The sequence below is a fragment of the Terrapene carolina genome, unplaced genomic scaffold (genome assembly GCF_002925995.2).
Source record: "Terrapene carolina triunguis isolate 2854851 unplaced genomic scaffold, T_m_triunguis-2.0 Scaffold199, whole genome shotgun sequence".
In the NCBI taxonomy this organism is placed as follows: domain Eukaryota; kingdom Metazoa; phylum Chordata; order Testudines; family Emydidae; genus Terrapene; species Terrapene triunguis.
In genome coordinates, this window is record NW_020664550.1 from 30,465 (window position 1) to 57,627 (window position 27,163).

At 41.8% G+C, this 27,163-nt stretch overlaps 1 protein-coding gene across 2 annotated transcripts; it reads right to left on the bottom strand.

The window, feature by feature from the left end:
* Positions 1 to 3,385: 3,385 nt before the first annotated feature.
* On the bottom strand, positions 3,386 to 27,138 carry LOC112118398 (6-phosphofructo-2-kinase/fructose-2,6-bisphosphatase 2). 2 transcript variants are annotated; one of them, XM_026655256.1, is made up of 16 exons: positions 27,042 to 27,138; positions 23,507 to 23,632; positions 22,522 to 22,618; positions 20,445 to 20,511; positions 20,238 to 20,312; positions 19,591 to 19,647; positions 18,402 to 18,526; positions 17,790 to 17,997; positions 14,020 to 14,166; positions 12,786 to 12,890; positions 12,064 to 12,193; positions 10,223 to 10,285; positions 9,532 to 9,605; positions 6,660 to 6,854; positions 5,443 to 5,465; positions 4,315 to 4,372 (listed from the first exon to the last, which is right to left on the bottom strand). In XM_026655256.1, the coding sequence occupies exons 1-16, from the start codon at positions 27,136 to 27,138 to the stop codon at positions 4,315 to 4,317; spliced, it is 1,647 nt and encodes a 548-aa protein (XP_026511041.1). The 2 variants fall into 2 exon arrangements, with proteins under 2 accessions (XP_026511040.1, XP_026511041.1); XM_026655255.1 differs by lacking the exons at positions 4,315 to 4,372; positions 5,443 to 5,465 and adding an exon at positions 3,386 to 3,630 and having other exon boundaries at positions 6,675 to 6,854.
* Positions 27,139 to 27,163: the final 25 nt, after the last annotated feature.

Below are 27,163 nucleotides of genomic sequence, written 5' to 3' on the forward strand. Positions count from 1 at the left end.
CTCTGGACAATGGAGCTGAGACTACCTATAGCTAAGTATAAAGCATGATACTTTAATAGTATGAAATATAGAGCCATAACGTCCCAGCACTTTTTAAGACCATTCCTATTGATTTCAGAGGGGAGTTTTGCTGGCAGCATATGACCCATGACAACAACAGAGGTAACCTATTTTCTCTTCTAGGAACAAATATCTTCCACACCACAATCTTGTGCTCATTAATTCTCTCCTTCAGATACATCTCGGTTTCAAATCGTAACATCTCTGCACATTTCCCATAGTGTTCTTCCTCTAAACTTACTACATGTAATTCTCTTCTGGGCTATGACATCACAACTATAGAGTTGGTGCCTTCAAGTGTTACAGTTAAAGGACACAGTTTTACTTGGGAAATGATGGAAGCGAACTTTGGGCATATACAGCTCAAGTCTCCACCAACTCGCACTTAGCATCATTCTTTATCACTGTGCAAAGTGGGTATAAATCAGAATGTTGGCATTTCACACATGGAGTGTAGAACAGTTTATTGGAGCATGCGATGAGAAGAAAAACAATACTGAAGCAGTCCAGTGGTTCAAAGTTACTTAATTTTATTTATCTGATCCACGAGAAAGTTTACAACACAAATATTCAGAAACAACATTACAATATCTATTTTGCAGGCCCATATTTGCAAAAAAAAAAAAAATCAACCACGTGAAACACTTTGCTGGTTTTACAACTATGCTCCTTCCATACAGGAAATGTACTAATGATGTTCTGATGCATTTTATAAAGAGAATGCATTCATGTGAGCAAAACTAGCAGGTAACTTTACAAACACGCAGTTATATAAACTAAAATACAAAGGCCAAGATTTTCAAAAGTGACTAATGTATTTAGGTGCCCAATATGAGTCACCTTAAAGGGGCCTGAATTGCAGAAATTACTGAGCATTTGCCTTTCAGACATAAGGGGCACTTCTGAAGATTGTGGCCCAATCTTGTAAATCAGTCTGTGCCATTTTATTTATGGTTAATCATCAGTGTTTTGCAGTAAAGAGATGCAAATTAAGTCATTGATTCAATGACAAAAATCACCAAAACACATTTACTCTTTTGAAAACAAAACATTCAGAAAATCAGACACGACATTTTTCCATGTGTGATTTACAAACAAATCACATTTGATTAAAAATAAAACTTCCCCCACCCCAAAAAACCAAACAGAAAAAACAAGCAACTTTTTATAACGAACCAATGCCAGCCTAAGATGCTAGTATTCTATAAAGAACGTGTCTATAGCAACACATTCACACCAAGTTTTAATGCAAAATAAAACCATTAGGAAAAAAAAAAAAGGATGTTGTAGACTAAATTTCACAAAGTGTTGGACTAAATTCCATCAGTTTGTTTGCACCCCCCCCCCCCCACCAGGTTCTTCATATAGGGACTCGAGCTTAAAGTGCGATTATGGTTAGAAAATAACATTGCTAAAATGGCCTTTGGGGGCGGGGGAGGGCTGCAGGTTTTTTCCTCAGGGCACAATTAATTTCTGTGCAAAGTACCAGCACAAAGGCCAGGCATAAGCAGCACGCAGGCCTTGTTCCTCAGTCCAGGGGTGAATTTCACCCTTGTTGATCAGAAATCTTATTTGCTCAGTTGACAAGTGAAAATGACAATTTACCTTGTTGCCAGTGACACAAGCTCCCACCTGGAGACCTAGCTGGGACCCTTCTGTCTCACCTCATCCCCAGCACTACAGACTCTGCAACTGGACCTTAGCCTGACCATTCCATTGGGCCTTGCTCCTCTGCATGTATCACGGCAAAACTCTCACCGACTTGAGTGGGAACAAGATCCGCCCCACAGCGAGGGTCGGAGAATAAAATCCATCTTGCTCTCCCGTGAGTACATGTTTGTGTCAGGAAAGTCCACAGATGAGACCAAGAGACACACAGGGAGCAAACTAAGAAGGTGCCATTTCTGCATAACAACTTTGCTGACAATACCCAAAACATTCACTCAGTATCTAGCAACATCCATTGACATTTTGTGCGTTATTGCAGCTTGGGTAAAACAGTCACAACATCACTTTATCATTTAAATAAAACTTTTCTGTATCTATTATTTAAAATCTATGTTAAGATAGAGAGAATAAAAGACAAAACAAGGCACGTTACCCTGAAACCCACAGCATAGTCATTTATCCTAAGGAATGTATGCCTATAAAATGCTGGTTACGAACAGGGAGGCTACGTAATCACAGTAAAAGTGCTAAAAGAGATTCACTTTCATTACAAAGTGCAATTAAATTCAAAATCCTTTTGTTAGAAGATGAGTTACAAACAGCTCCTGGATAGATCACTGTGTGGTAACTACAAGTTCTGATTGTGCCTGTAGATGCATGTTCATAACGTCTGTAGACATTCAAAGGAAGTTGTTCAATTCTGAACGGAAGTTGTGCTTGTCTTGATTCAACACAAAGTACAGCCCTCCCTGCTTGAAAGAGGTGTTTAAATGACATCTGAAAACAGCAAGACCCAAGTCTGACTGTAGCGTTCCTTTTTTTGGTACTGTCTTTGAGAATGAAATATGAATGGAGTCTCTTTTATGAAACCCTAATTTTCCATTCTTACTATGTGTGTTAGATGTCTGGAAAATAATTGAACCAGCAACCATTTTCCTTTCCATCTGCAGAACACAGTTCTACATAAAGAGAGAATTGGCATACGATTCGTAAGTGCAAACTGTAAGTTAAGGCAACTTAGCAAATGACAATTTAAAAAAGCAGTTTCAATACAACTCGAAAATGAAGCTGTCAAATAGGACAAGGCATCTAACTTCAGTGTCACAGGGAAAAAATGCATTTCTCCCTCCCATTTTTTTCTACCAACGAAACTGAAAGACAAGTGCATTGCCTATAAAATGGAGAAGGCCATAGAATATCTGTTCCTCAGAACATAATGTTGTCAGTATCAAGAAGTATTTGCAACTCTGATGAATTGCAAACATAAATTTCTATAGGGTTAAATTCTGTCTTGGGTGTGTGGGAGGGAGGGAATGCATTAGGTCCATGTAATGACTGGAACACCCAAGAGGAATTGTCTGGAAGAGTGTAGTCTGTGCTTCCATCTGCATGGGGTAATTCCTGGCCACTGGATCTATGAAATGGAAAAAAAAAAAACCTGACGTGTTTTAACAAAGTTAAAAGAATAACTGACCACCACGGTCATCTTGACAGTTTGACATGCAACACCAGATTGAGACGATCTCCATTAGAAAGCCTTGGAAACCAGAGTTTTTAAAAAGCTGTTTCAAGATCAGTTTTCTAATTTTAAATCAATAGTTAAAATGAGCTCCCCTCAAGTCCACGACAATGATATTTGGCACTTACATAGCACCTTTCATCGGATGATCTCAAAGTGCTTTATAAACATGGGTACTATCCCCAGATGGGAAACCAAGGTACAGGGAGATTAAGTGATTTGATCAGTGCCATAAAATTAGTCAATATGGAACCCATGGAATGGAACCCATAACTTTTGACTCCCAGACCCCAATTCTAAAACATTCCTCTGGCTGCCAAGGTGGTCAACAAGGAGAGACAGTTTTTTGAAGGCCTTGTTCTAATGCAAACATTTTTCAGCTTCTTTTGAGAATATTCCTTTAAAGCAAAGTCACTTATTCAATGTAGCATCAGTAACATTGTTGAGTATAGAAGTGCGTTCCAGGCACAGTCAAAAATCACTGGAGAGAGAAAGAGATTTCATGCCAAATGGCTACAACTGGGCATAAAACAACTTCTACTCCATATCCACATGGTGGCAAGCAACCACAATGGGTAAAGCTCTCTAGGCAAAGAGTATTCAACAACTAGCAAATAAGGAATACCACAGGCATTTAAATGGAGTTGCAACAAATGCATAGGGGAAAATGATACCACTACCCAGAGGAGAAAGCAAAAATGCTGTGATAACATTAAACACACACACATACAAAACCCAAAGAGACACCTACTAAGAACAACAACAAAATTAAATAAAACCAAATCTCACATTGCACAATCCGTTTCACAAATAAGGTAAATAAAATGCAACATCAAAGTTATAGAAGTCAATTTCACAGATAAGGTATAAACTGAAACATCAAGTACATCAAGAGATATTTGTATTAACATTTGCAGTGACATTCACTCAGGCATTTAAAGCAGGGACAAGAAAGGGCCTCATGGTCAGCAAGGTTGGATCTGAGCAACACAGGCACAAAGGGAAGTACGGGTAATTTCCTGGCCATTCTGTTCAGTGTGACACTAAATTCCTCTCGCTCGACAGCCTCACTTGGTGGCTGAGACAGAAACCAAGGACTCACAGGTGATGTTGTTTGCTGGCTCCCTGGAGAGAAGGGATAATAGACTATTTATGTCCTCTCTCACTGGATGTGAGACAGAGAGATGCTACAGTATCCTTCAGCCCCATCCAATTCACCCCTCCAGTAGGATTATGGGATCTGATAGTTAGTGAAGATTAATAATTATACTTAACACTAACATAGCGCTCTTCACTGTCTAAGCACTTTACAAAGTTCACAATCCTATGAGGGACCAAGTTTCTCCTGTAAGGTGGGAAATTAATTCAACCCCCACTTGAAGTCAATGGACGTTGAGGGTTTTCAGCACCATTTTGGACTAGGCTATAATTAAATAACCATCACAAAAACTCTGCGAGACAATACTTGCCTATCACATAGGGGGGACTGAGGCAGATAGGGTAAGAGATTTGCCCAAGGCCTCATTGAGTTGGTGTCCCAGCAGGAATTAAAACTCAAGAAGTTCCTGGTTCAGGCTACTAGACGTCTGGCAGAACTTTCCCTCCTCCAATTTATTAAAGTCTTCATGTAAACAGTTCTGAAGTCCTGCAGACTAGGGCTGCATCATGCCATTCACCTCTGTGTGTAACTCGCCATTTATTCATCTCGATAGGGAATTTCTAGCATGGATCAACAACAAAACTACAGCTACTAGCATCTTGTGCTATAGACAGACACCTAGGGCCAAAATCTCCCCTGGTGTAATTCCACTGAATGATTTCTATGGGGTTACACCCAGAACGTATTTGGGGCCTGATACACCATTCATCTATCCCAGTAATCTTGCTGATCTGGGGTGAAATTCACCCCTCTGCAGATGGCCAGCATGAAGCCTATGCATCATTACATTCCATTTCAACCCTCACACTTGCCTCTGCAGATGATGAATTTCACCTGTGATAAATAGATTCTCCACCAACAATGGCCTTTCTTTGATTTGCTGGACTATTATGTGACAAATGATTTCCTTCTGCCCCAAGCATTCATTGTTTCCCCCCTCCCCCCAATGATTGCCATGCAATTATAATTAAGAGAATTGCTACTTACTAAACAAACCCACAGAGCATGCCTACAAGCTATGTTCAGTGATACTCACAAGCAAGCACTTCCCATTTGAAGCTGCAAAGAAAAAAGAAACAGCACAGGATAACTCATACTGCATTTTAACAAAGACTAAAAAATAATAATATAAAAGCAGAGCAGCAAACAAGGAAAAACTGAAACAATCCCCAGAATCTCTTGTGAAGGAGGGACCATTGCAGGCTTGTATAAGAAACAACTACCTCATACAAGCCATGGAAACTGCATCCAAAAGCACCAATGAAGTCCAGCCAGTCAATCAGCTTCTTGGCTGAACGCTCATTTAAATGGCTCTGTCCAACCCAGTGTATTCCATATTGATAAGCTGCAACGTTAATGTCAGTACAGGGAGAAATGGTTTTTAGTACTAAGTTTAAAGGGATGTTTTCAGGTTTTAAAACATACTCTATGTAGCTCAGATTTTCAAAAGTGACTAGATATTTTGGCTGTCTCCATTTTCATCAAGTGCCCTCTGAAAATCAGGCTCCTCTAAAGTGTCTTAAAATTGGGTATCCCAAATCTGTCACTTTTGAAAATTTAGACCTGTGTTTTACTATTACCACGATAGAATTATTAGAACTGAACTGGGGCCCAAATTGTCACGTTACCGCTATTCTTTTTTGCTTGTGGAAATCAGCGAAGCAACACCAGTGTGAAAGCAGAGATACACTGGTCAATCAGGACCTCAGCTTTAGAAGTGTTACTTACAATTCAGTATTTATGCAGTGAGAAGTGCAAAAACTAAGCATCCAGCTTGGACCAACAAAAACCGATTAATCCATTTCAATTTACAAAGAGGCAGAACTATTCCTCCCCGCAACAAGATCATGCAGGCAAAGCTGCCGATCAGTTTCACTGGGATCAGAGGATCACTTTGTTGCATATACCTTATGACATTCGGGCAAGCAGAGAATCCCTTAGAAATCAACCTGTCTGCCTGGAAAGGGCAATCGTATTTTAAAAACACAAACCAGGAACTCATTGTTATTCAATGGCATTCACTCTGCAGGGAGCAGGGCATTTTATGCTTACACGATTGCAGCTGCACCCCAATGTGCTGACTCTAAGGAGTTTGTAATCTGAAGCTATTTTAAAGCAGGGATGGTGATAAGGAATTTAAACTTCAAGACATTTCATTTGTGCATTGCACAGGACCATTAGAAAACAGGAGTAATTGTTTGGCCATTAGTTCTGTGTTTGACCAGGGGGAGAGGGGTAAGATAGAGGAGTTACCACTTGAACACTGACTTGTAGCTTCTGCTGATCAGCCCCATCTCGAGCCTCTGGGAATAGCAGAGACCCCAGCGGGTTGAGAGGCCTGCTCCCCACACTGTAATTTCGTGTGCGCTTTATTGTGTCCGAACTGGCCAGAGGCGTAAAGCTGTTTCTTCTCATCCTTACAGGGGTTTGGCTCTTTGGAAGGTTGTTCTGATGGAAAATGGAGGATATTACAAGGAATGAAAAGCAGAACCACAATCTGAAATCAAAGTTCATGCCAAGATATTCCTGATGCCAGAGACACTTTCCACTTACCATAACCAGAAACCTAATCCTGCTTCTGCTCTGCAGGCAGATCTCCCATTCAAACCAATTGAGGCCTAATGCAAAGCCCATGGAAGTCAATAGAAAAATTCCTCTGTGCAGAGGATCAGCACAAACTCTGTGCGCCACTGAAGTCCTATTTTGAGAATTCACATGGTGCACAGGTGTTGTGCTAAATTTAAACTTCTGGGTGGCTACAGATTCAGGCCCCTCAACTATAAAATTTCACCTGTCACCTTCTTCAAAGTTATCCATTTATAACCATTCCCTTTACCTTAGACCCACTGCACATAGAAGAGTTGAGATACTGCTTTAGTCTAGTAGCTGCTGTTAAAATGCTCTCTTGTCACTGCACTGTAACAGCTTTATTTCCCTTATCTCTGTGGGTTCAAGATTTTTTTAAACAGGATGCAGAGAAAAAAAATTGCATTGATAGTAAAATTTCCCCAAGCACTTGGATTTATTTTCAGAGCTGCTGTATCTTGCCAGGGAAGCAAAGAACCAAACAGTAACAGCTCCTACTGTTTTCATGGAGGCAATGCTGAGTATCACACAGGAACAAAGTCGCAGTGTTAGTGCAATTTGAGCGCAAATTATAAAACACCAAAATTGAACTCGCCACTGAAATTTTGCTGAATCTCCTCAGAGTGTCCATTTCAATGCAGGTGTTGCCTTTGCATGACACCTTCAAAACTTTTTGCCCCGTCTACAACTTCCAAATTTGTCAATCTAGGATTCTTTTGTCATCCTGTAGCTCAATAAGAGGACAATTTAGATGCCACAAAAAGTTCAACAAGATTAGAAATAGGTATTAATGACAATCATCTTCACAGCACTTTACATACACTTTGCAAAGCACAGAGAGGTAAAGGCCCAAGTTTTCAAAAGCGTGTCTAAATGTAATGGCATCACTTCCGATTTACACCAGTCTACGTGAGCCAGATTTGGCCGGTGGCCTTTAACTCTGAGTGCTGCAGTTTTTGAGTGCTCGACGTGAACACGCAGAGCCTGATTGTCAAAAGATGGCGAACACCTGGACCCTAGCGGTTGCAAATGATCAGCACCTCTGAACTATCAGGCCCTGTGTCAGCGTGTAAAGGTGGACACTCAATAACTGAAGCAACCTTTGAAAATTTGGCCGTAAGGCCTCAATTCAGCAGACAATTTAAGCATGTGTTTAAGTGCTTTGCTGAACAAGGGTAGGATGCTGAATGTGGGCCTCGTGGTGAGCTTACATAACCCGTGGAAGGGAGCTTCCCAGCCCAGGTCGACAGACGTGGGATAGCGGGGCTCGTGCTAGCACTCTAAAACTAGCTGTGTAGACAGCGCTTTGGAGTTATGTCTCAGGCTAGAGCTTGGGCTCTGAAGCCTATGGAGCGGGTGGGGACAGCAGCAGAGGCCATTACACATTCACTGCTGTTCGAACATCTGCATTTCAGTAGAGGTGCAACCGCCCACACCAGGGCTGAATTTGGCTCTCACACTGCCACTATCTTCTGTTCCCTAACATGCTGATGGCTAAGGTCGGTGTTCATATCCACTTTATAGTCATAAGGGGTCATTTCCCACTATCTGTGCCTAAGTTTCTGTGTCAGAATGTCCTTATTTGCACAGAATATGTAGATGTGTCTTTACTAAATTTAAGAGTATCAGTATGAAGAGACCAGGGTACAAAAAAACCTCTCTAGTTGCCTCAGATAACTACATATATCTGTATCAGAGGGGTAGCCGTGTTAGTCGGGATCTGTAAAAAGCAACAGAGGGTCCTGTGGCACCTTTAAGACTAACAGATGTATTGGAGCATAAGCTTTCGTGGGTGAATGCCCACTTCGTCAGACGCATGCGAAAGCTTATGCTCCAATACATCTGTTAGTCTTAAAGGTGCCACAGGACCCTCTGTTGCTTTTTACATATATCTGGATCATTAGCTGAATCAACAGCAATAGCACAAATGCACTGATGATGGTGCCTTGAAGGTTTAGCTTTCCAGGCAGACCACAGTTACAGCAGTGACCTTGACCTTTCCACAGCATTTTAGCTCTTGTGAACCAGAGTTAAAGCCACCCGAGAAGTTTATTTAAGGCTTTTGTCCAATGCTATTTATAACTTTAGAAATATGAGAGAGAGCTCACATTAAAGAATTATAGAACGAGTACCTTAAAAAGACAGATCATAGCAATAACAATGGGGGAAATGCATCATTACACATTGGGATGATCACCCTAAAGCTTAAAAAGGCTGCATTGATAAACTTTGCATTCAGTTTTCCTAATATGGTTATTTAAACAGTTTTAAAAATAAACTTTCTCCCATTCACGTTTGGAAACAACAAACTAAACATCTGGAAAATGTATACCTGCAATAGTTCTGCTCAAAGAAGGTAATTATCCTTATACAGGCAATACTTCAAAAGCAGTTTTTGTGATGCCTGAAATGGATGGAAGATTTCTAGCAGGCACGCCACAGTGACTGTTCAGATTTGCAATATTATCTTTAATGCAGGCTCTAGTTGTGTAATTTGCCAACCCCGAATCAAGGGCAGGGATTTTCAGTAAAGACTTACAGTACTCCCAGAAGGCTTGTCTCGATGGGTATTCACTGCTTCAACATTCAAGGTGATCGTTTCCACTTTGCACCCTTCACCAAATGAAAAGAGAAACTTCAAAAGAGGAACTAGATTTTCTTTTAAAATCAATTATTCTCAGTTAAATTACTGGCAACTGGACTCAATTGTTTGCAGAGACAATAAATAATTCAGTTTCTTCTCTTGTAAAGAACTTGTACGTAGACAGTACTTTAAATTTAATATTAATCCTGGATTCTACATGAGTGTGTGATATGCAACATTTTAATTACTTTCTCCTGTAAATTTTGCTGCAGAAGTGCAGCTAGTAAACGAGGGCAGCCTTCACACAAAGATACATGCGGTATGGATTACACTTATTGACATGAAAACTAGTTCAAGTTCAGTTCATTCCCAGGTAAGAGTTCAAATCTCACGGGAAAAACTGGTTTCCCGGCCAATAAATATAATCTAGAGATAATGGGTCTCTTTTAGAAGAAACTGGTTGTTACTCATTTTATATATATAACGTTCTCTCTCATTTGGCCTCCCCCTTATTTTCTTTTAACTTTTATAATAAATGTAGCACTTAAATGCTTAACAGAACATAATTTTCCATGTGTATTTTGATATCAAATTGCCCAGCAAATTCATAAACATTCAGCTAAGTGAGAAAAAGGGAAATATTTACCATAAGCAACTGGAGTGAGCTTGAATATGGTGTGAAGGGGGCACTTCAGATATGGCAACTCGTCTGAAACCAGACAAGGAGAAGTTAAACACGGCATGTACTGGGCACAGTTTGGAACTATGAAGGAATTTTGTGGTTCCTCAGTTTGGCCTGGATCTTGCAAGGACTTACACACATGCTTAACTTTAAGCCCATGAGAAGTCCCATGGGGTTCAATAAGATGGCTCACTTGTTTAAAGTTAACGTGTGTGAGTAAGTCTTTGCAGGATCAGGGCCTTTGTTTTCTGAAAAGCAGATGTAGAAGGTAATCGCCTCAATTTATTTGACATCCCTTTATCTCTCCTCTTGAGTCTACTGCTGCAGTCCTGAGGGACATCCTAGAATCAGCTTTGTGCACTTCCCTCCTGCTTCAACTCTTCCCCTCCCTGAGCCACCAAGTCACAGTCCAGTCATTCCATCTAAGGGCACATTACTGCTGCTACTCAGTCTGCCAGGACAGTTCCTCCCACCACAAGTTCTGATCACACTGCCTTTGCAAGTGACAGTCTCTGCCTGCCAGCTTTGAAACCAAGAGACCAGGAGCTGTAACCTAAGGGCTGAAATCCCAGCTCCACTGAAATCAACGGGAGTTTTACCACTGACTTCAGTGGGGCCAGGATTCCTCCCAAGGTCCCTCCCACATGGCATGGCCAGCAACTAGGGTGACCAGACAGCAAGTGTGAAAAATCGGGATGGGGGTTGGGGGTAATAGGAGCCTGTATAAGAAAAAGACTCAAAAATCGGGACTGTCGCTATAAAATCGGGACATCTGGTCACCCTACCAGCAACATAGTCCCAACAGACAGGTCTTGAACTTAGATAGGGATTTTTTTCTTTTGTTCCTAACCTGCCACCCAGTGGAAATAGCTTTCAATAGCAGACACAGACATCCCCAAAAATGGAGGCTTATAGCAAAAGTCCTCAGAGACCCACCCACTTAGGGTATGTCTATACTGCAATGTCTACACTGTGCCAGCTGACATGGGCTCACAGGGTTTGGGCTAAGGGGTTGTTTCACTGCAGTGTGGACGTTTGGGCTCGGGCTGCAACATCTACACCACAGTTAAAGTGTCTCTTAGCAGTAACCCTGTGAGCCCGAGTCAGCTGGCATGGGCCAGTCGTGGGTGTCTAATTGCAGTGTAGACATAGCTTCTTGCAGCCACAGGACTCTAAGGGTATCTGCCTCGTGGATCTTAAAGATCGTGGCAAACACTCCAGAAGTTTAAGAGTTCACCTCCGTGTCCTCGGCTATAATTTCCCTTCTCTGTGCTATCTAGTCCCACTGCTGTCCAGAAATTGGCTGGATGATGCTTTCGCTCTAAGTACTTACATGACCCTCATCACCACTGTATCTGAGCACATCACAATCATTAATGGATTTTATCCTCCTCGCACCCATCAGGTAAAGTGGTATCACCCCTCATTTCCAGATGGGAAACTGAAACACAGGGTTGATTAAGTGACTTGCCCAATGTCATAGAAGTGTCTGTGGCAGAGACAGGAACTGAAACCCACATCTCTCAAGTCCCAATAACAGGGCCTATCCAGAATAACCTTCCTAAACTCACATGCCTGAAGTGGCTGCATTTCAGTGGCACTGCAAGGAGAACTATTTGTGAAGCACTTACAGATACTCCGGACTAAAAGAGGCTTGAGAAGTGTAAAGTACTATATTACTGAATATTTTTTTTCAAAAAGTTCTGTTTTTGTAAAAATTAAATGAATAATGCAAATCTCCCTTCCAGAAGCTCTGTGATGTAACCGGCAAACCCCACCCTAACACAGTGAATTTACTTTCATACCTGCGCTCTTGTCAAGGAAGTAGGCCAACAGGCACCGCATAACAGCCTGGTGAGAAATAACCAGAACACTGCCCTGACGCTCCAGCTCCATAATCACAGCTTCCAAACGCTGGACCAAGTCTTGGTACGACTAGAAATCAAGGGAAAGATTCAACAGCATAAGGATGTTTAGGGGTTTCACAAGCATGCGGAGATGCCAGAACCAAGAGCAGGGCTTAAAATTGCTTCACATGAATCAAAACACAGGTTAAAAATCTTAAAATATGGAAGATATAGAAGAACCGATAGCGCGCGGGGGGGAGGGGGGAACTAGATATATTTTTGGACTGGTAACTGGCCCCTAAATTTGTGGAGATAGTCAGGTCTCTAGCAACATTTTCAACAGATGTAAATAAAAATAAATAATCAACTAAAGTAAATAATCACGTCTATGGCTCTCTCCCTGCAATGAGCTCCACGCAGAAGGACCCCTATGTCTGCCCACAGCCCCAAGGAAATAATACAATAACCTTCATACATTTTACAAATATGATCAAGTGGTATCACTTGCATGGCACCATGAATGAAATAGTCACTGATCAGTAACCCACTGTATTACAACTAAATTTGGGATGCTACCATTAGGTCTATTGCCATTTCCCACATAAATCTAAATTTTGTTTTAATTATTCCCTTCTTTCCTATCTACACATACTCAGCTACATTATTTTAAACCTGCTCACCTCTCCTCCAGGATAACGATAAAGATATTTCTCTTGATCCCTCAGCGCAAACTCATCTGGGTACTGAATTTCAATTTCTTCATATGTCATCTCTTCACACACTCCCTGGTGGAAGAGGAGTTTGTTACAAGGGAATTCATTAGGGGCAAAAGGATTGAACACAGAAGATTCTGTGCCTATGTGGCGACTGTTTTACATTTCATAACAGACAGGAGTAATTCTAACACAGCACTTTACACCTGAGAACCATGGAGCGGGCTTGCAAACATTAATTCCTTAAGCCTCGCACCCCTCCTGAAAGGTAAGCAAGCATTAACATCCTCATTATGCAGATACAGGCAGGCTAGCTCAGTTGGATGAACATGAGACTCAACCTCTGCACTGTGGGATTGAGCCCCTCTTTGGAAACTAGTTTCTTGAGTGAGGTTTTTTGGCCTGTGTTATGTGGGATAACAGACCAGGTGATCACAATGGTCCCTTCTGGCTTTGGAATCTATGAATACAACGGAAATGACCTCAGCAAAGGAGCAAAAGTTCCTCCACAAATAACTGCAATGTGTTTTCTAGTTTGAATTTTAAACCCAAACCTTTATGTTCTATGGCTGTGGTTTTGGTTGGTTTGTTTTTAAATCTGCAAATACACCTCTACCCCGATATAATGCGACCCGATATAACACGAATTCGGATATAACGTGGTAAAGCAGCGCTCCAGGGGGGCGGGGCTGCGCACTCCGGCGGATCAAAACAAGTTCAATATAACGTAGTTTCACCTATAACGCGGTAAGATTTTTTGGCTCCCGAGGACAGCGCTATATCGGGGTAGAGGTGTAATGGAAACAAGTATTTATTTCCAGGTTATTATCTTTACAGCTTATTTGCATGAAAGAATTACAGTGGGAACCACTGAAAGCCCAACATATGCCTGTTGTGCTGTAGTTGGTTGTTGCAGGTACCTGGGACCTTGAATGTTGAGTTTTTAATGGTATCTGCTGTAAAGAGCACTGGGATACTTAGATGGGTAAAATCCGTAGGCATTTTCAATTTTACACCAAGCAGTTCTATAGCTCACAGAGGTGAGGGGTGCAATATAAATACATAGTGTTCTGAAGCGTAATTAATGCTCAGAAAGTGTTTAGATGGGAGGGGAAAGACATTATTTCATCTTCACTATTCTTATTTACAAACCCCCAGAAGTTCAGTGTATAGCTTTGGACCATTTCCCTACTGTACTCACAGCATCGAGCTCATTCAGAATCTTCCACTGCTCATAGGGGACCCCCAAGAACTCGGCTGTCTGGATGGTTCTCTTCAGCTGGCTCGTCCAAACCTTCAAATCCACAATCTCCTGCTCGGCAATGAATTTTTTAAGGGCTTGAGCGAACTAGAGAAATTGAAGCAGGTTGGGAGATGATAAAAGCAACCATTGTGAATTCACTCTTCATTGTGAAAGAACATGCTAAACTTCTCACCAGACTGGCATTAACTGATGCCATCCAAAGCCAGTTTCTGCCACTCTGGGTTTAGAGTTAATATGTTCACAGTTGTGAGCTGTATAGATGTCAAACATGCCTTGACTACATGTTGGCAATAAGTTACCATAGCTCCCTCTCAGGCCCCTTTTAATCTGGAAGCTAAACACGGCAACTAGAATTACAACTAATCACTGCATACGGGCTCCCAATTTTAGCTTCCTTTCAGGACTAAAGACAATGGGAATCAATCTGCACATCCAAATGTGTGGGACATCTTGTCTGGGAAGCATCAGTTAAGCTAGAGCTGAAGTACACATTCCTCAGGAAAGGAAAGCTAAAATGCTTGTTAAGGAGTCTTCCAGCTATTAGACTCTGAAACCAAAGACTCCCATAATTTGCTTGTGGATAAGACTTCCATCTCTCTTGGTCTAGCTAAAGAGAGCCCCTACCAGATGACAGACAAGAATTTCTTGTTTTCCTGTGCAGAGTACTCAACTGTTTCCTATCAAGAACCAGAGCTGTGTGTAGATACGGAGTTACACCAGTTAAGAATGCTTGCTAGGCGACCTATAGAAATATGAAGAACATATATAGGTCAAGCTTCCTGATACCCCAAGAAATCCAAACCAACAATCTTTATCCCAAATTAGAAACTGCACATTTATCTGCTTTATGAATTAAAGGTACCATCTCTCTAGATGTGATTACCCTGTCTGTCTTTTCAAAATTATGTTTCTTGTTCCACTACAAGCCCTGAAAGATGTGAAATAAAAGGTATTGGATATAATCAAAGAATGTATGGACTAAGTCCACTACATTTAGAGGAGCTGTAAAGAGATTTTGTTTGCTTTCTTTCTAAATAATTGCTGAATTAAGCGGTATGAATAGTATGGCACTCAAAGGAAAAAGAACATTGAAAGATATATGCAGTGTTGTTGGTCCCAAGATATTAGAGAGACAAGGTGGGTGAGGGAATATCTTTTATTGGACCAATTTCTGTTGATGAGAGAGACAAGCTTTTGAGCTACAGGCCAGGACCTGAAGAAGAGCTCTGTGTAAGGTCAAATCTTGTCTCTCTCACCAACTGAAGTTGGTCCAATAAGAGATATTACCTCACCCACCTTGTCTCACTGAAAGATATAAGCAGCTAGCCAAGGCATAACTTTGAAACTGAGCAGAGATTCCAATTCACAGTATAGATAATACAGAAAAAAAAAACAGATAAAGAAATCTTTGAAATGAATGAAACATTGAAGTCTTCTACGGATTGAAGAAATTTGTTATACGCTAGCGTCATCTGCTGGATATCAATGGAAACAATGGAGAACGAGAGCTGAAAGCCATTCGGAAAGTGGCCAATAGAAACTGCAGCGTTTCTCAAATGCGGCTTGGCCACCAGGCTTTTCTTACGGCCACAGCCTCCTCGGCAGTGGGGGGGGGGGGGGGGGAGGGACCAGCAGGGCATGGGCCCTGCCCCCCTGAGGATCCACAAACGCCAGAGGAGCAGGCAGCCAGTGAGTTCCCCACCTTCCTGGGAGCAGTGAGGCTCGGATTTCAGGCCTCAGCCCTGGAGTGGTGGGTAGCAGACTCCAGTCGTGGGCCTTCGGGCTCTGGCCCTGGACCCCGGCCATAGGTGCAAGCCCTTAGCTCACCCTCCCCAACCCCGCACCTAGGGTTGCCAACTTTCTAGTCGCACAAAACCCAACACCCTAGCCCCGCCCTTCCCTGAGGCCCCGCCTCTTCCCCAAGCCCCCACCCCCCACTCACTACATTCTCCCTCCCTCAGTGGCTCGCTCTCACCCACCCTCACTCATTTTCACTGAGCTGGGGCAGGACGTTGTGGGTGCGGGAGGGGGTGAGGCCGAGGGCTCTAACTGGGGGTGCAGGCTCCGGGGGGGGGCCAGAAATGAGCGATTCAGAGTGCGGGAGGGGGCTGCGTGTTGAGACAGGGGGTTCGAGTGTGGGAGGGGGTGAGGGCTCTGGGCTGGGGGACTCTCTTTCTTCACAACTCCTCTGGGGTTGACCCTTTTTCCAGGGCTAGCATCCCAGGGCTTATTGTCGTCGTCCCCCCCCCAGTTTCCTCCTCCCTACTTCTCTGCTTCCAACAAGTGACTGCAGGCTCTCCCCTACAAATTCAAAGTTCCTTTCTTTAGATTCCCTACCCAGCTTCTCCCCCAGCTAGGCTTCATCAGCCATTAGGCCTTATCAGTCCCTGGTTCTCCTCCAGGTGTAGCCTATAAGGTTAATTGGCCTATTTTACCTGTTCAGACATTGTGTGGGGTGGACAGGCTGTCACACCGCCAAGTAACCAAACAGTGGATTTTAACTAAGTAGTGCTATACATGTGTTTCTCCTTTGTAAATCCAAGCACACTGGCCTCAGAACTTCAAAAAAAGAAATGTAAGCAATTGCTTTTGATGTTTCAAACTAGTCCCTATCAAACCAAACACAAGAAATAGAATCATAGACTATCAGGGTTGGAAGGGACCTCAGGAGGTCATCTAGTCCAACCCCCTACTCAAAGCAGGACCAAGCCCCAACTAAATCCCCAAATCCCTAAATGGCCCCCTCAAGAATTGAACTCACAACCCTGGGTTTAGCAGGCCAATGCTCAAACCACTGAGCTATCCCTCCCCCAATTAGCGAGGATGAAATTCATAAGAGAGAGTACCCTAAGACAAGGGCATCCTTAGTCTTCGAGAGAATTATTTGAAGGGTGATAAATGCATTAGAGATGCTAAAGAACTTAAAACTGGTGACAATCAGTAAATGTAATAAGATTTAGGGTGATTTGTTTTGTTCCTCGGAATAGTTGCTGGATCCCAACACTGGGTCTGTGTTACTCACACAGAAGGCTGCATGTGTATTTTGCATTCAGCATACGCCTACAAGATTTGTTGTATCTACACTTGATCAATCAATTGTTGTTTATATACCAATGAGGTTCTAGGTGAATTAATAAACTGCTGATTGGTTAAGAATAACAAAATGTCCTGATCTCAGAAATACTGTCTAAGATAAAAGAAGACCTGAAAAGAGCCTAGTATTAAAATTAGTAAACTAGCACTCCCTGGATTCAATAAAGAGGAGTTATCCTAATTAAACTGCATCCCAGCGTTGGCAGTAACATTTCTCATATTGGCAAATCTAGTCTATTACATTTCAGCTTTACAATCTAAGTGGCACCTTGGCAAATCCATAAAAATTTACACCCATTCTTGTTTGCGCAGTAAAGAATGAATCCTTTGCAGAATGAACACCCCTCATTGGCAGGGAGCATTGCTACAAGGGAGCAGGGAGAGTGACTGCTGAAGGTGCATGTGGGGACTTCAACCCCAGGCCGAAGAGAAGTCACATACCCCTGACAGTCAGATTCAGGCCAATTTATCTGCTGGCATAAATGAGCAAAACTCTGTTGAAGTCCATGGAACTGAGCCCATTTACACCAGCAGACAATCTGACCTAAATCCAGGTTCCTATTATACTGACACACTTTAAAAGGATGTCAATCCTGACACTGCCAAGAACATACCTGCTTCCCACGCGGTGACAGGCCAGAATCCCCACCGATCTTGCCAACAAGGTTAAAGTCGCTTTCGCCATGCCGGCAAAGGTAGATGGTGCGTGGCTGGACGTGAATGTTCATTAGGTAATAGACGATTTTACTCTGGATGTAATCCCGGACACGGTTTACCAGGAACCGCTGTCCCACATTGATCACTTTAATGAAGGAAAGGTCTCTACGGTCAACACAAAACAAGGACACTCATCAGTATCTTTAAAGCAAAATGTGTGTGTGTAGGTGTGTATTCTCGTAATACTGATACTGCTGCTACCACTTGGCACTAAGGTGCCTTATAAAACTCTTAGAGAGAAAGAACAGACTATTACAATGTAGTATAGTTTTCTATTTAAACATTCCCATTTTATACACTAGGGAGAAATCCTTGCAAATCATGTTGGACATAATTCTGCATGCCTCACACAAGCAAATCTCCCATATTGCAAAGTCAATGAGAGTTTCGCCAGCATAGGGACTGCAGCATATTAGGTTAGGGAACAAAACTGGCAAAAGAAAGCAGCCCATGTGTCTGTTTCCACAGCATATCCATTATGCAACATACTGCTAAATCTCGCCTCTTACTGGTCATAATTATCTGGATCAAGGGGCTGATATGTGACTTTATAGCACTCTATTCTCTTCAGGAAATCATCCATCACATACTCTCGATTTCTCTCTGGGTAGTCAGGGCTGGAGGCCTTCACTTCCTGAACAAGAGAGAGACATTTTATAAAAGTTAAGTAAACTTTGTATAAATCAGAGTAAGTGACATTATTCTTCAATTTTCAAACAAAAACAAACAAACAAACACTGTTTACATTTCCCCTACCCATCTGCCCTGTGAAGAACCTGCTCCTGAAAAGGAAACAAAGAACAATTCCAAATGTCACAGGGTAGCATTTGGCCTGGGGACAGAGACTGATGGCTTGACTTTTGCCTTTCCACACAAACCACTTACTGCAGATCTTCCCATGACAATAAAATCAAGCTCCGAGATAAAATGCTTCATGGCTTTAGTTTGATTGCCAAGTTCCCACATAAATAACCCATCTGTCTTGGTTGCCATGCATCTGCAAATATTAACCACTTATTTCATAATTGAAACATCAGAACAAGGCTATCAGAACTACATACAGTATTGCAAAGGGCACCCCACCCCAGGCAGTTTATTCAGGGATAGGACTGCACCAGAATAAGAACTGCAGAGTTACACTTAAGCAGTTCAGTTTCAATTTCTTTCTGCCTGGTGAGATAACAAAGTCCAGTTTTTCTGATCCTGGCAAAAGCTGCACTAAAGCAGGGTAAGGGAATATTGGGTGAGTTTAACCTAGGATGCCCTTTGTGATTGCAGAAAGGAAAATCAGAATGAAAGTTAGAACTCACTCTTTGAGCCAGACTCTGATCTCTCTTAGGACAGCATAAATCCAGAGTGACTTATCTTACTTCAACTGGGTTATTCTGAATTTACACGGGTGTAACAGAGATTAACACCAGGCCCAAACAGACACCTTAGTGTAGAACACTCAGTACGACTTCACAGAATCACCTGCCCACAGGCAGGCACAACAGAATGAGGGAGAGTAAAAGCCTTTAAACCCAGAATCCCCTGAGTTCTGTGGATTAGATTTAACTTTACTGTAAGGCTCTCTAATAATAATGAATCTCAGCTGTTACTGTGAGCCACTATAATAGTCTGTGACCTTCCCTGACAAACATCAAGTCTTCTACAGAAGGATGTTACAGACTGAGCCTATGAACATTCAGCACCCACCAGGATATTGGCAGCAATGACTTCTGGATCATCACAGACAGACTCCACAAAAAACACCTAGAGAGGAGGCAATGAAGCATGTTTAGTAGAATTAAGAGCCTCTAGAGTAATGTAAATAGGTCATATTAATTTCCAGTATAGCCACAAATTAAGTCAGCAGAGTTACCCAAGGGATAGATTTAGCCAGATATGCTTTGTGAGAAACTAACCTTCACAGGAACCCACTGTGAGGGGCATCTGTCTATTTAGGAATGTGTGCCACACACATCCTCACGATCTCTGAGCTCCAGAGAGATAAGGGCTGATGACGGCAGAATATTTTGTTTGGGATATCCCAACAGCCAATTCATTAAACAGGGTACTTCCCAAATCAGACATATGCATAGAAGGGTGCTGATACTCCCCTACTTTGCACCTTAAATATTCATTGACACCGGAGCAGAGTGGATGAAAAACAACACCAGAACAGCATTTCAAACCAGCTTTGCAGAGGTGGAAATGATGACACAAGCCCTGAAACTACAGCAGCACTGTACAAAGATAAGGGCCCAAAACTGCCATCCGATGCACTGATGCTAATGGCAATGGGATACACCCAAGGGAGGCATTCACTCCTACAGTTCTTATCCCAGATCAATGAAAGTCACCTTATAAGCATTCTCTTTAGCAAAATTTAAGATCAAGTCCCTCCTCTCTCGAGTTGTGTTGGTTGCATCGAACACCTAACAGAAAAAAATAATCCCAACAACATTAGCTACAATTTTTAAAGCTGCCAGAAGGGTTTGGATGAAAATCTCAGGCTTTGATTTAATACTCTTTTGATTTAAACTCGGTATAATCAAGTGTTATCTTACAGCTATCTGCCCGCACTCCTCCGTGACATAAGCTTTCACATCTTCCAGCGCCACCAAGGCACACTGTCTGTAAGGAGAGAAATTGGCAGCATTGCAGACCGTGCAAAGTGTTCAGATTCCAAGCCTCATGAACCACGGCTCCAAAGCTCAAAGTGGGAAAAATTACAGAGCCAACCCTGTTTAAATCCCTTTTCCACTTCCATGCCTCTGTTCTGAGCACTCTATCTTTCCAGCTCAGGAGTCTGTTGCCATCTTTCCTTAAAGGAACAAATGGGTCTCTGTGGAGTCATATTCTTTGGGGACAGGTGTGCTGCCTGCCAGGGAAGATAGATTCTAGGAGCAGAAGCTGAATCTAGGTCTCCCAACTGGTCACTAAATGGGACAATAAGGACTTTTTAATCCATCTGCTTTTTATTTGTATTACATGCTTCTCTTAACATCTGAGTTTTGTCCCTTGGGCCCCATTCTGACAAAATTCCCACTGACTTCAATGGGAGCAGGTTTAGACCCTTTATTAGATTTATTGTTTTAGCATCATTTGACATCTCTCCCCAGGACGTCTCCTGTTGTTAAACAGCCACTACTGTACCCCTGGTGTGAAATCCTGCCCTCCACCCCATGAAAGTCAATGGGAGTTTTGCCATGGACTTCAGCGGAGCAAGGATTTCACCCTTGGCATTCATCTATAAGGATAAACTTTCCTTAAAAGAACATATCTATGCTCCAGTCAAGGGGGTGAGAGAGCACGGCAGCTTGTAGACATGCCCATACAAGGACCAAAGGGCACTTTCTTGGAAGGTTAGTTATATCTCTGCCAACTTGTTAAAGAGGATCTGAAGTTTGTTACCTACTCATGAGCAGGAGGCCTCATGCCCACCCTGAAGACCCAGCTTCTAGGGCAGCTGTTTTAATGGCATGCACTGAATACCCAACAAAGCACACAGAGTGTGTCCCCTCTGCCCCGATGTGTGAATTTTGCTGTGCGCAAATGTCTGTAAGAAAACTGATCTGGAGTCTGGAGCTGGGAATTGTTTATTCTGGTGGAGAAGTGCAAAATCAAAGCAGAACCCTGGAACGGCATGACTTTTAGACTGACCTAGAGGTAACCTGAGTTCAGAAGCAAATTCCAGAGCAACGCAGAATTCAGAAAAATGATCAGTCACTAAGCCTTGATCTTAACAGCTACAGAAAAAACATAATCCTGCTGCCATTATAATCAATGGGGGTTTTGCCACAAATACTCGTGGGAGGATGAAGCCCTAAATATTTTATCCTATTGGAAGGTATAGAGAAATACACAGAGATTATAGGGGTTATAAAATGGTATATTTTAGTATGCCTGAGACCATACAAAAGTCCAAATTACTAGAGAGTTTAACAACAATATCCCTGTCCTTTGTAAGAGCCACAAGCAAGCTCACATGCTTGGAAATTTCCCCCTGCACTGTCTGCAAAATTAAATTACCGGGTAGGGTTAATTTACTTTCTTCCGATATAATTCCAGGTATTCATTTAAAGATGTTCTTGGAGTTTCTAGTACCCCTAAACCTGTATAGTGACAGCTGTATCGTCAACTGGGCAAGGGTCAACTGCCTTTTTTTCCTCCTTCTCAAAGTGCCAGCAACCAGGAGAATGGAGGTGGGGAATATGAGGATTTAATGAAAAATATATCTATTTTTGAAGAGCACTAGTCTACACAAAATTAAATTCTGTCACATGCTCCCAAAGCCGTTTTTAAAACTTGTAAAATAATCTGGAATTTCCTCAGGTAGAACAAATTATTAATCCACTCCACAAAACATTCACTGCAGGCCCAAATCTGCTATCTTTACTCACACAGTGTAATACCTTACTCTGTGAGTAGTTTCTATTGAAATCAGTGGGAGTGCTGATGCAATAAAGTCCTTCTCAACCTAAGCAATGGTGGCAGAATTTAACTCCATATTTGTCTATTGACATTAAATGTCACTTCCTACAATCAGAGGTATAGTCTGAAACCAGCTGCACAGACTTTAGAATGACATGAACTTTTTCCTCTACTATTCAAGTTGGGTTTCACCCTCTGACACAGACTTACTTCCGAATCTTCATGGCTTCTTTGTTATCATGCCTGAAAAAATCATAGGACTTGTACGACTGCACTGCTTCACGACGATATACTCCTAGATTAAACACTTCACAAAAAACAAACAAAGACGTGTGATTTGCAGCATTTCACAAAAACATGTTACCTGGTTGTGAGCCAAGAGGAGAATCACATCCTTATCTTGATTACAGCAATTTATGAGCTATCCCTCCAACTAAAACCTTTCAGCAATTTTACTTCAAATTAACTTTTGCAAACACCACGAGAATTCCTTATGACTGAAATCTGAAAAACTTAAACTGCACCATAGAATTTCAGAATATCTGATTTTCCATGTGTAACTTTTCCCAGATCTCCTCAAATTAATGCACATTTTTGATAACTATCCTCCTAGTTATCAGTATATTCATGTGCAATCCCTATTCCCATTAAGCAGGATTATATGCGCTCACTGAAAAGAGAAGAGGCCCAAGTCAAGCAGAACGGGCTTTATAATATCTCATGCACTTTCCTAAAGAAAAGTTTAGTTCTCAGAAAAGATACCAAATTTGGCAGCCCTGGCAGCCTCTGTCTGAAGCACTTAAGACCTACTTCAAGGACTTAAGTAACGCACAGATTTTGTGCTGGCCCTCTGCACAGGGATGATGTTCCCTCTATAAGCACAGAATAGATACAGCTTGAGTAACACTAGTTAAACTTCCCCGACATACTGACTCTTTCCAATCTGCCTGGAGAAACCACCTCTAAGGGTTCAAGTGGAATTCAGTTGCTATGGATAACTGAATCTTAGGGCTCTTTATTGGCACTGCCAATAAGGTTTTATGCCGTAGGCGCTTGTTCACCAGGGACAACACTGATCAAGTTATGACAACTTTCAGTGACTATAAACCTGGCCTGGATTAAAACAAATGTCTCATTGCCAGCTCCATGATCCATCCATCACTTTAAGCTACCACGTACAAAAATCCGTACAGACCTTTCGTAGGCACACCAATCCAGTTGAGGTAGCGTGTTAATTTCTTGGCCATATAAGTTTTGCCCCGGGCAGGAAGGCCAATCATTACAATCAAAGTAGGGGAGTTGGTCATATAGGAAGCCCATGCTGGAAAGAGGAGGCGGTGAAATCATTAAACTAATTAAAACAGCTTAGAACAAAAACCAAGTCAGAAGCCAAATTCATTTCTGGTGTAACCCACTGCCTCTGCCCATCTACCAGCCACACAAAAGGTTACTTACTGTATGAAACACACAGTGGATTCATTATCATGCCCTTCCATCCAATTAAACGTTAATAGCAATCACTGGACCACAGCATGGCTCTCTCGGGTGTTAGCTAATGAAGTAGGTTAACGACTGATCAGCCACCGGGCAACAGGGAAAATAACGTGTGACTAATGTGTCAGCCAAAATACGTCAGCCAGAGTTAAAAATATTTAACTATTAAGGAGTAACTGTCAAGGACATAGGAAAAAATTCTTTAATGAAAGAGATCATATTTCTCTACTGACAGCAGACAGGAATCTAATTTCCTTCCTTAACATACACAACAAATGATCTGAGAAACTAAATTAGTAATGTTTAGCCTGTTGCTGAGAAGCAGGATTTTTTTTACCACTAATGTTTTTGCATAAAATTTCTTGTTTCTTTAAAAAAAAAAAAAGTCACGTAATTTCCCAAAAGCAACAGATTAATTAATTAACCCACTAATTAATTAAAACTGAGTTTTATAGAACTATATGAAAGACACTGATTATAGACAGGGATATGGGAGCATGTGTTGCTATAATTAAACTGGTCAAAGCAAGTGAATATAAACTGAATGGAACACAGAATGGACAAAATAGGATTTAAAGTCTTTTCCATATCTAAATGACCTGTTGAGATGGTTTTGCCACACAAGATAAAATGCAAATCTAACTGCAATATTGACGGGGCTTTGTCAGCTGTAAATCTAGTCAGTTTCAAATACTTTGTTAAAGGTATATCTGTGCACTACACCTGCTCCCAAACCCCATGCCAATTTTTTTTATAGTTTTATAGCCATATTGGTCTATTATTAGGACTGTTCTTCTCTCACTTGTTGCTGTGCACAAAAACCCACACAAACAACAGGGAAACTGGTTTTGGGGAAGCCATCTGTACTAAGTGCTGTCAAATACACAAAGTAAACAAATGAGAAAAAATAAATATTTTTCCCCACAGTCTCTTCCAGTCATAGTCATTTTAAGGATTATTTGCAACAATTGTAGGTAAAACATTGTCAAACACAAGCATAACCTTTAAATTGATGATGTCCCTTTAAATAGCTTTATAAAGAATCTGGAGGAAGAGGCAAACAAGATGTTAAATTTTAATTCCCAGAGTGACCTAGATCGGGAGGCTTTGAAAAATCAGTAAAGATACTGTGTTATGGGATCCAGAATGGTTAGATATATAAGCAGGAAAAAACAAAATGAGTGTAATCTGTATAAATGCAACTAGTACATGTGGCGAAAAAATAATCCCTAATAAAGATATTCAATGGGAGTGAAAATCAATGGGGGAGAGATACTTGGAAAGCAGTAAAAATCAAAACAGACCTTCAGAGATTATGCAGCCCTAAATCATAGTATTGTGTGTGTGCATCCTTCCTACTGAGCAAATATCTTTGGGATTCTTTGCTGAAATCTGTTCCTGGCCTATGACAACAGAAGATTGAAAGAGCTAGATTAAAAGAGTTCAATGGAGATTGGTAGACACTAGTTTTGGCATTAACTCAACATATCAGGGATATGGGTAGGGGTAGGGTCCAGAGTGACCTAGACAAATTGGAGGATTGGGCCAAAAGAAATCTGATGAGGTTCAACAAGGACAAGTGCGGAGTCCTGCACTTAGGAAGGAAGAATCCCATGCACCGCTACAGGCTGGGGACCGACTGGCTAAGCAGCAGTTCTGCAGAAAAGGACCTAGGGATTACAGTGGACGAGAAGCTGGATATAAATCAGCAGCGTGCCCTTGTTGCCAAGAAGGCCAACGGCATATTGGGCTGTATTAGTAGGAGCATTGCCAGCAGAACAAGGGAAGTGATTATTCCCCTCTATTTGGCACTGGTGAGGCCACACCTGGAGTATTGCATCCAATTTTGGCCGCCCCACTACAGAAGGGATGTGGACAAATTGGAGAGTCCAGCGGAGGGCAACAAAAATGATTAGGGGCTGGAGCACATGACTTGTGAGGAGAGGCTGAGGGAACTGGGGTTATTTAGTCTGCAAAAGAGAAGAGTGAGTGGGGATTTGACAGCAGCCTTCAACTACCTGAAGGGGGGTTCCAAAGAGGATGGAGCTAGGCTGTTCTCAGTGGTGGCAGATGACAGAACAAGAAGCAATAGTCTCAAGTTGCAGTGAGGGAGGTCTAGGTTGGATTTTAGGAAACACTATTTCACTAGGAGGGTGGTGAAGCACTGGAATGGGTTACCTAAGGAGGTGGTGGAATCTCCATCCTTAGAGGTTTTTAAGGCCCGGCTTGACAAAGCTCTGGCTGGGATGATTAGTTGGTGTTGGTCCTGCTTTGAGCAGGGGATTGGACTAGATGACCTGCTGAGGTCTCTTCCAACCCTAATATTCTATGATTCTATCACAGATGTAACATGCCCAGATCACTGCCTGATGAAGCACATTAGACAGAAATATGGAACAATGTTTCATGGTGGGCTATTTTAAACCACTGTTCAGTATAGTTGTGCTACTTGTTGCCTAGTACATGTGGGTGGCTTTCAGGAACAGAGATTACATTAAAACTCTAATCTACATTAAAACAGAGTTCCTTTTTAAACAGCTGAATTGCAAAACATTATTAACTTGAAAGATAAACATTTGCCCAGAAGCGCAAAACATGTAACAAATATAACTGGATAGAAGTGATACAAACAAGAATTGTAAACAGTTATAAACCCGTGAAGTACTACTTTAGGAGCCCACATGAAATTATTTCTGATGATCTCAGTTCCAAGTGGACATCACAAAAACACATCACAATTGTTCCCCTTGTTGGCAGGCTCAGCAGAGAGGCCAAGAACTGACTGGGATGTACAAAATGAACAACCCTCCAGATCAGAGCTGAAGCACTTTGGGGAGGTGACATGGGGGAAGCCAGCACTGCCACTGTTGTACTTGTAGTGAGGGTTGCATGGGGGGCACAATTCAGCTATCGAGTCAGAAGAAATAAAATCATTCAAGATGTTTATGTTAAAGACTTAAAAACAAAAGTTGTGCATGTTAAAAAAAAGATCCTGATCCTGCACGCATGTGCAGCTCATTTCAGGATTCGGGATAGGCCTAAATTCATTCCTGGTGTAATGACACTGAAGTCTATAGAGTTGCACTAAGGATGAAATTGTATTTGTCTTTACTACTGCACTGAGCTAGAAGGAATAAAGCATGACTGACTGACTACCTCTTTTTATAAACAGGTAAAAGAGAAATTAATTGCAAGACACAAGATCTATTTTCCTCAAGACTGTCACAAATACTCACAGCACTTTTTTTCTGAGACTCGCATATTTGAAGTTTTGTTTTCCTGGTTGCTGCTGTTGTTGTTCTGCTCTGGGACTAATGCTGTATGTCCTGACATTGCTGCTAATCTCACACTTGGTCAG

Excerpts from the sequence above, each read along its gene's own strand:
- LOC112118398 (XM_026655256.1), bottom strand. The coding sequence starts at position 27,138 with ATGTCAGGACATACAGCATTAGTCCCAGAGCAGAACAACAACAGCAGC. Across the intron at positions 19,648-20,237 it reads CTAAAGAGAATGCTTATAAG|GTGTTTTTTGTGGAGTCTGT; the intron begins GTGACTTTCATT and ends CCTCCTCTCTAG. Across the intron at positions 6,855-9,531 it reads ACAAGCCTTCTGGGAGTACT|AACAACCTTCCAAAGAGCCA; the intron begins GTAAGTCTTTAC and ends ATTTTCCATCAG.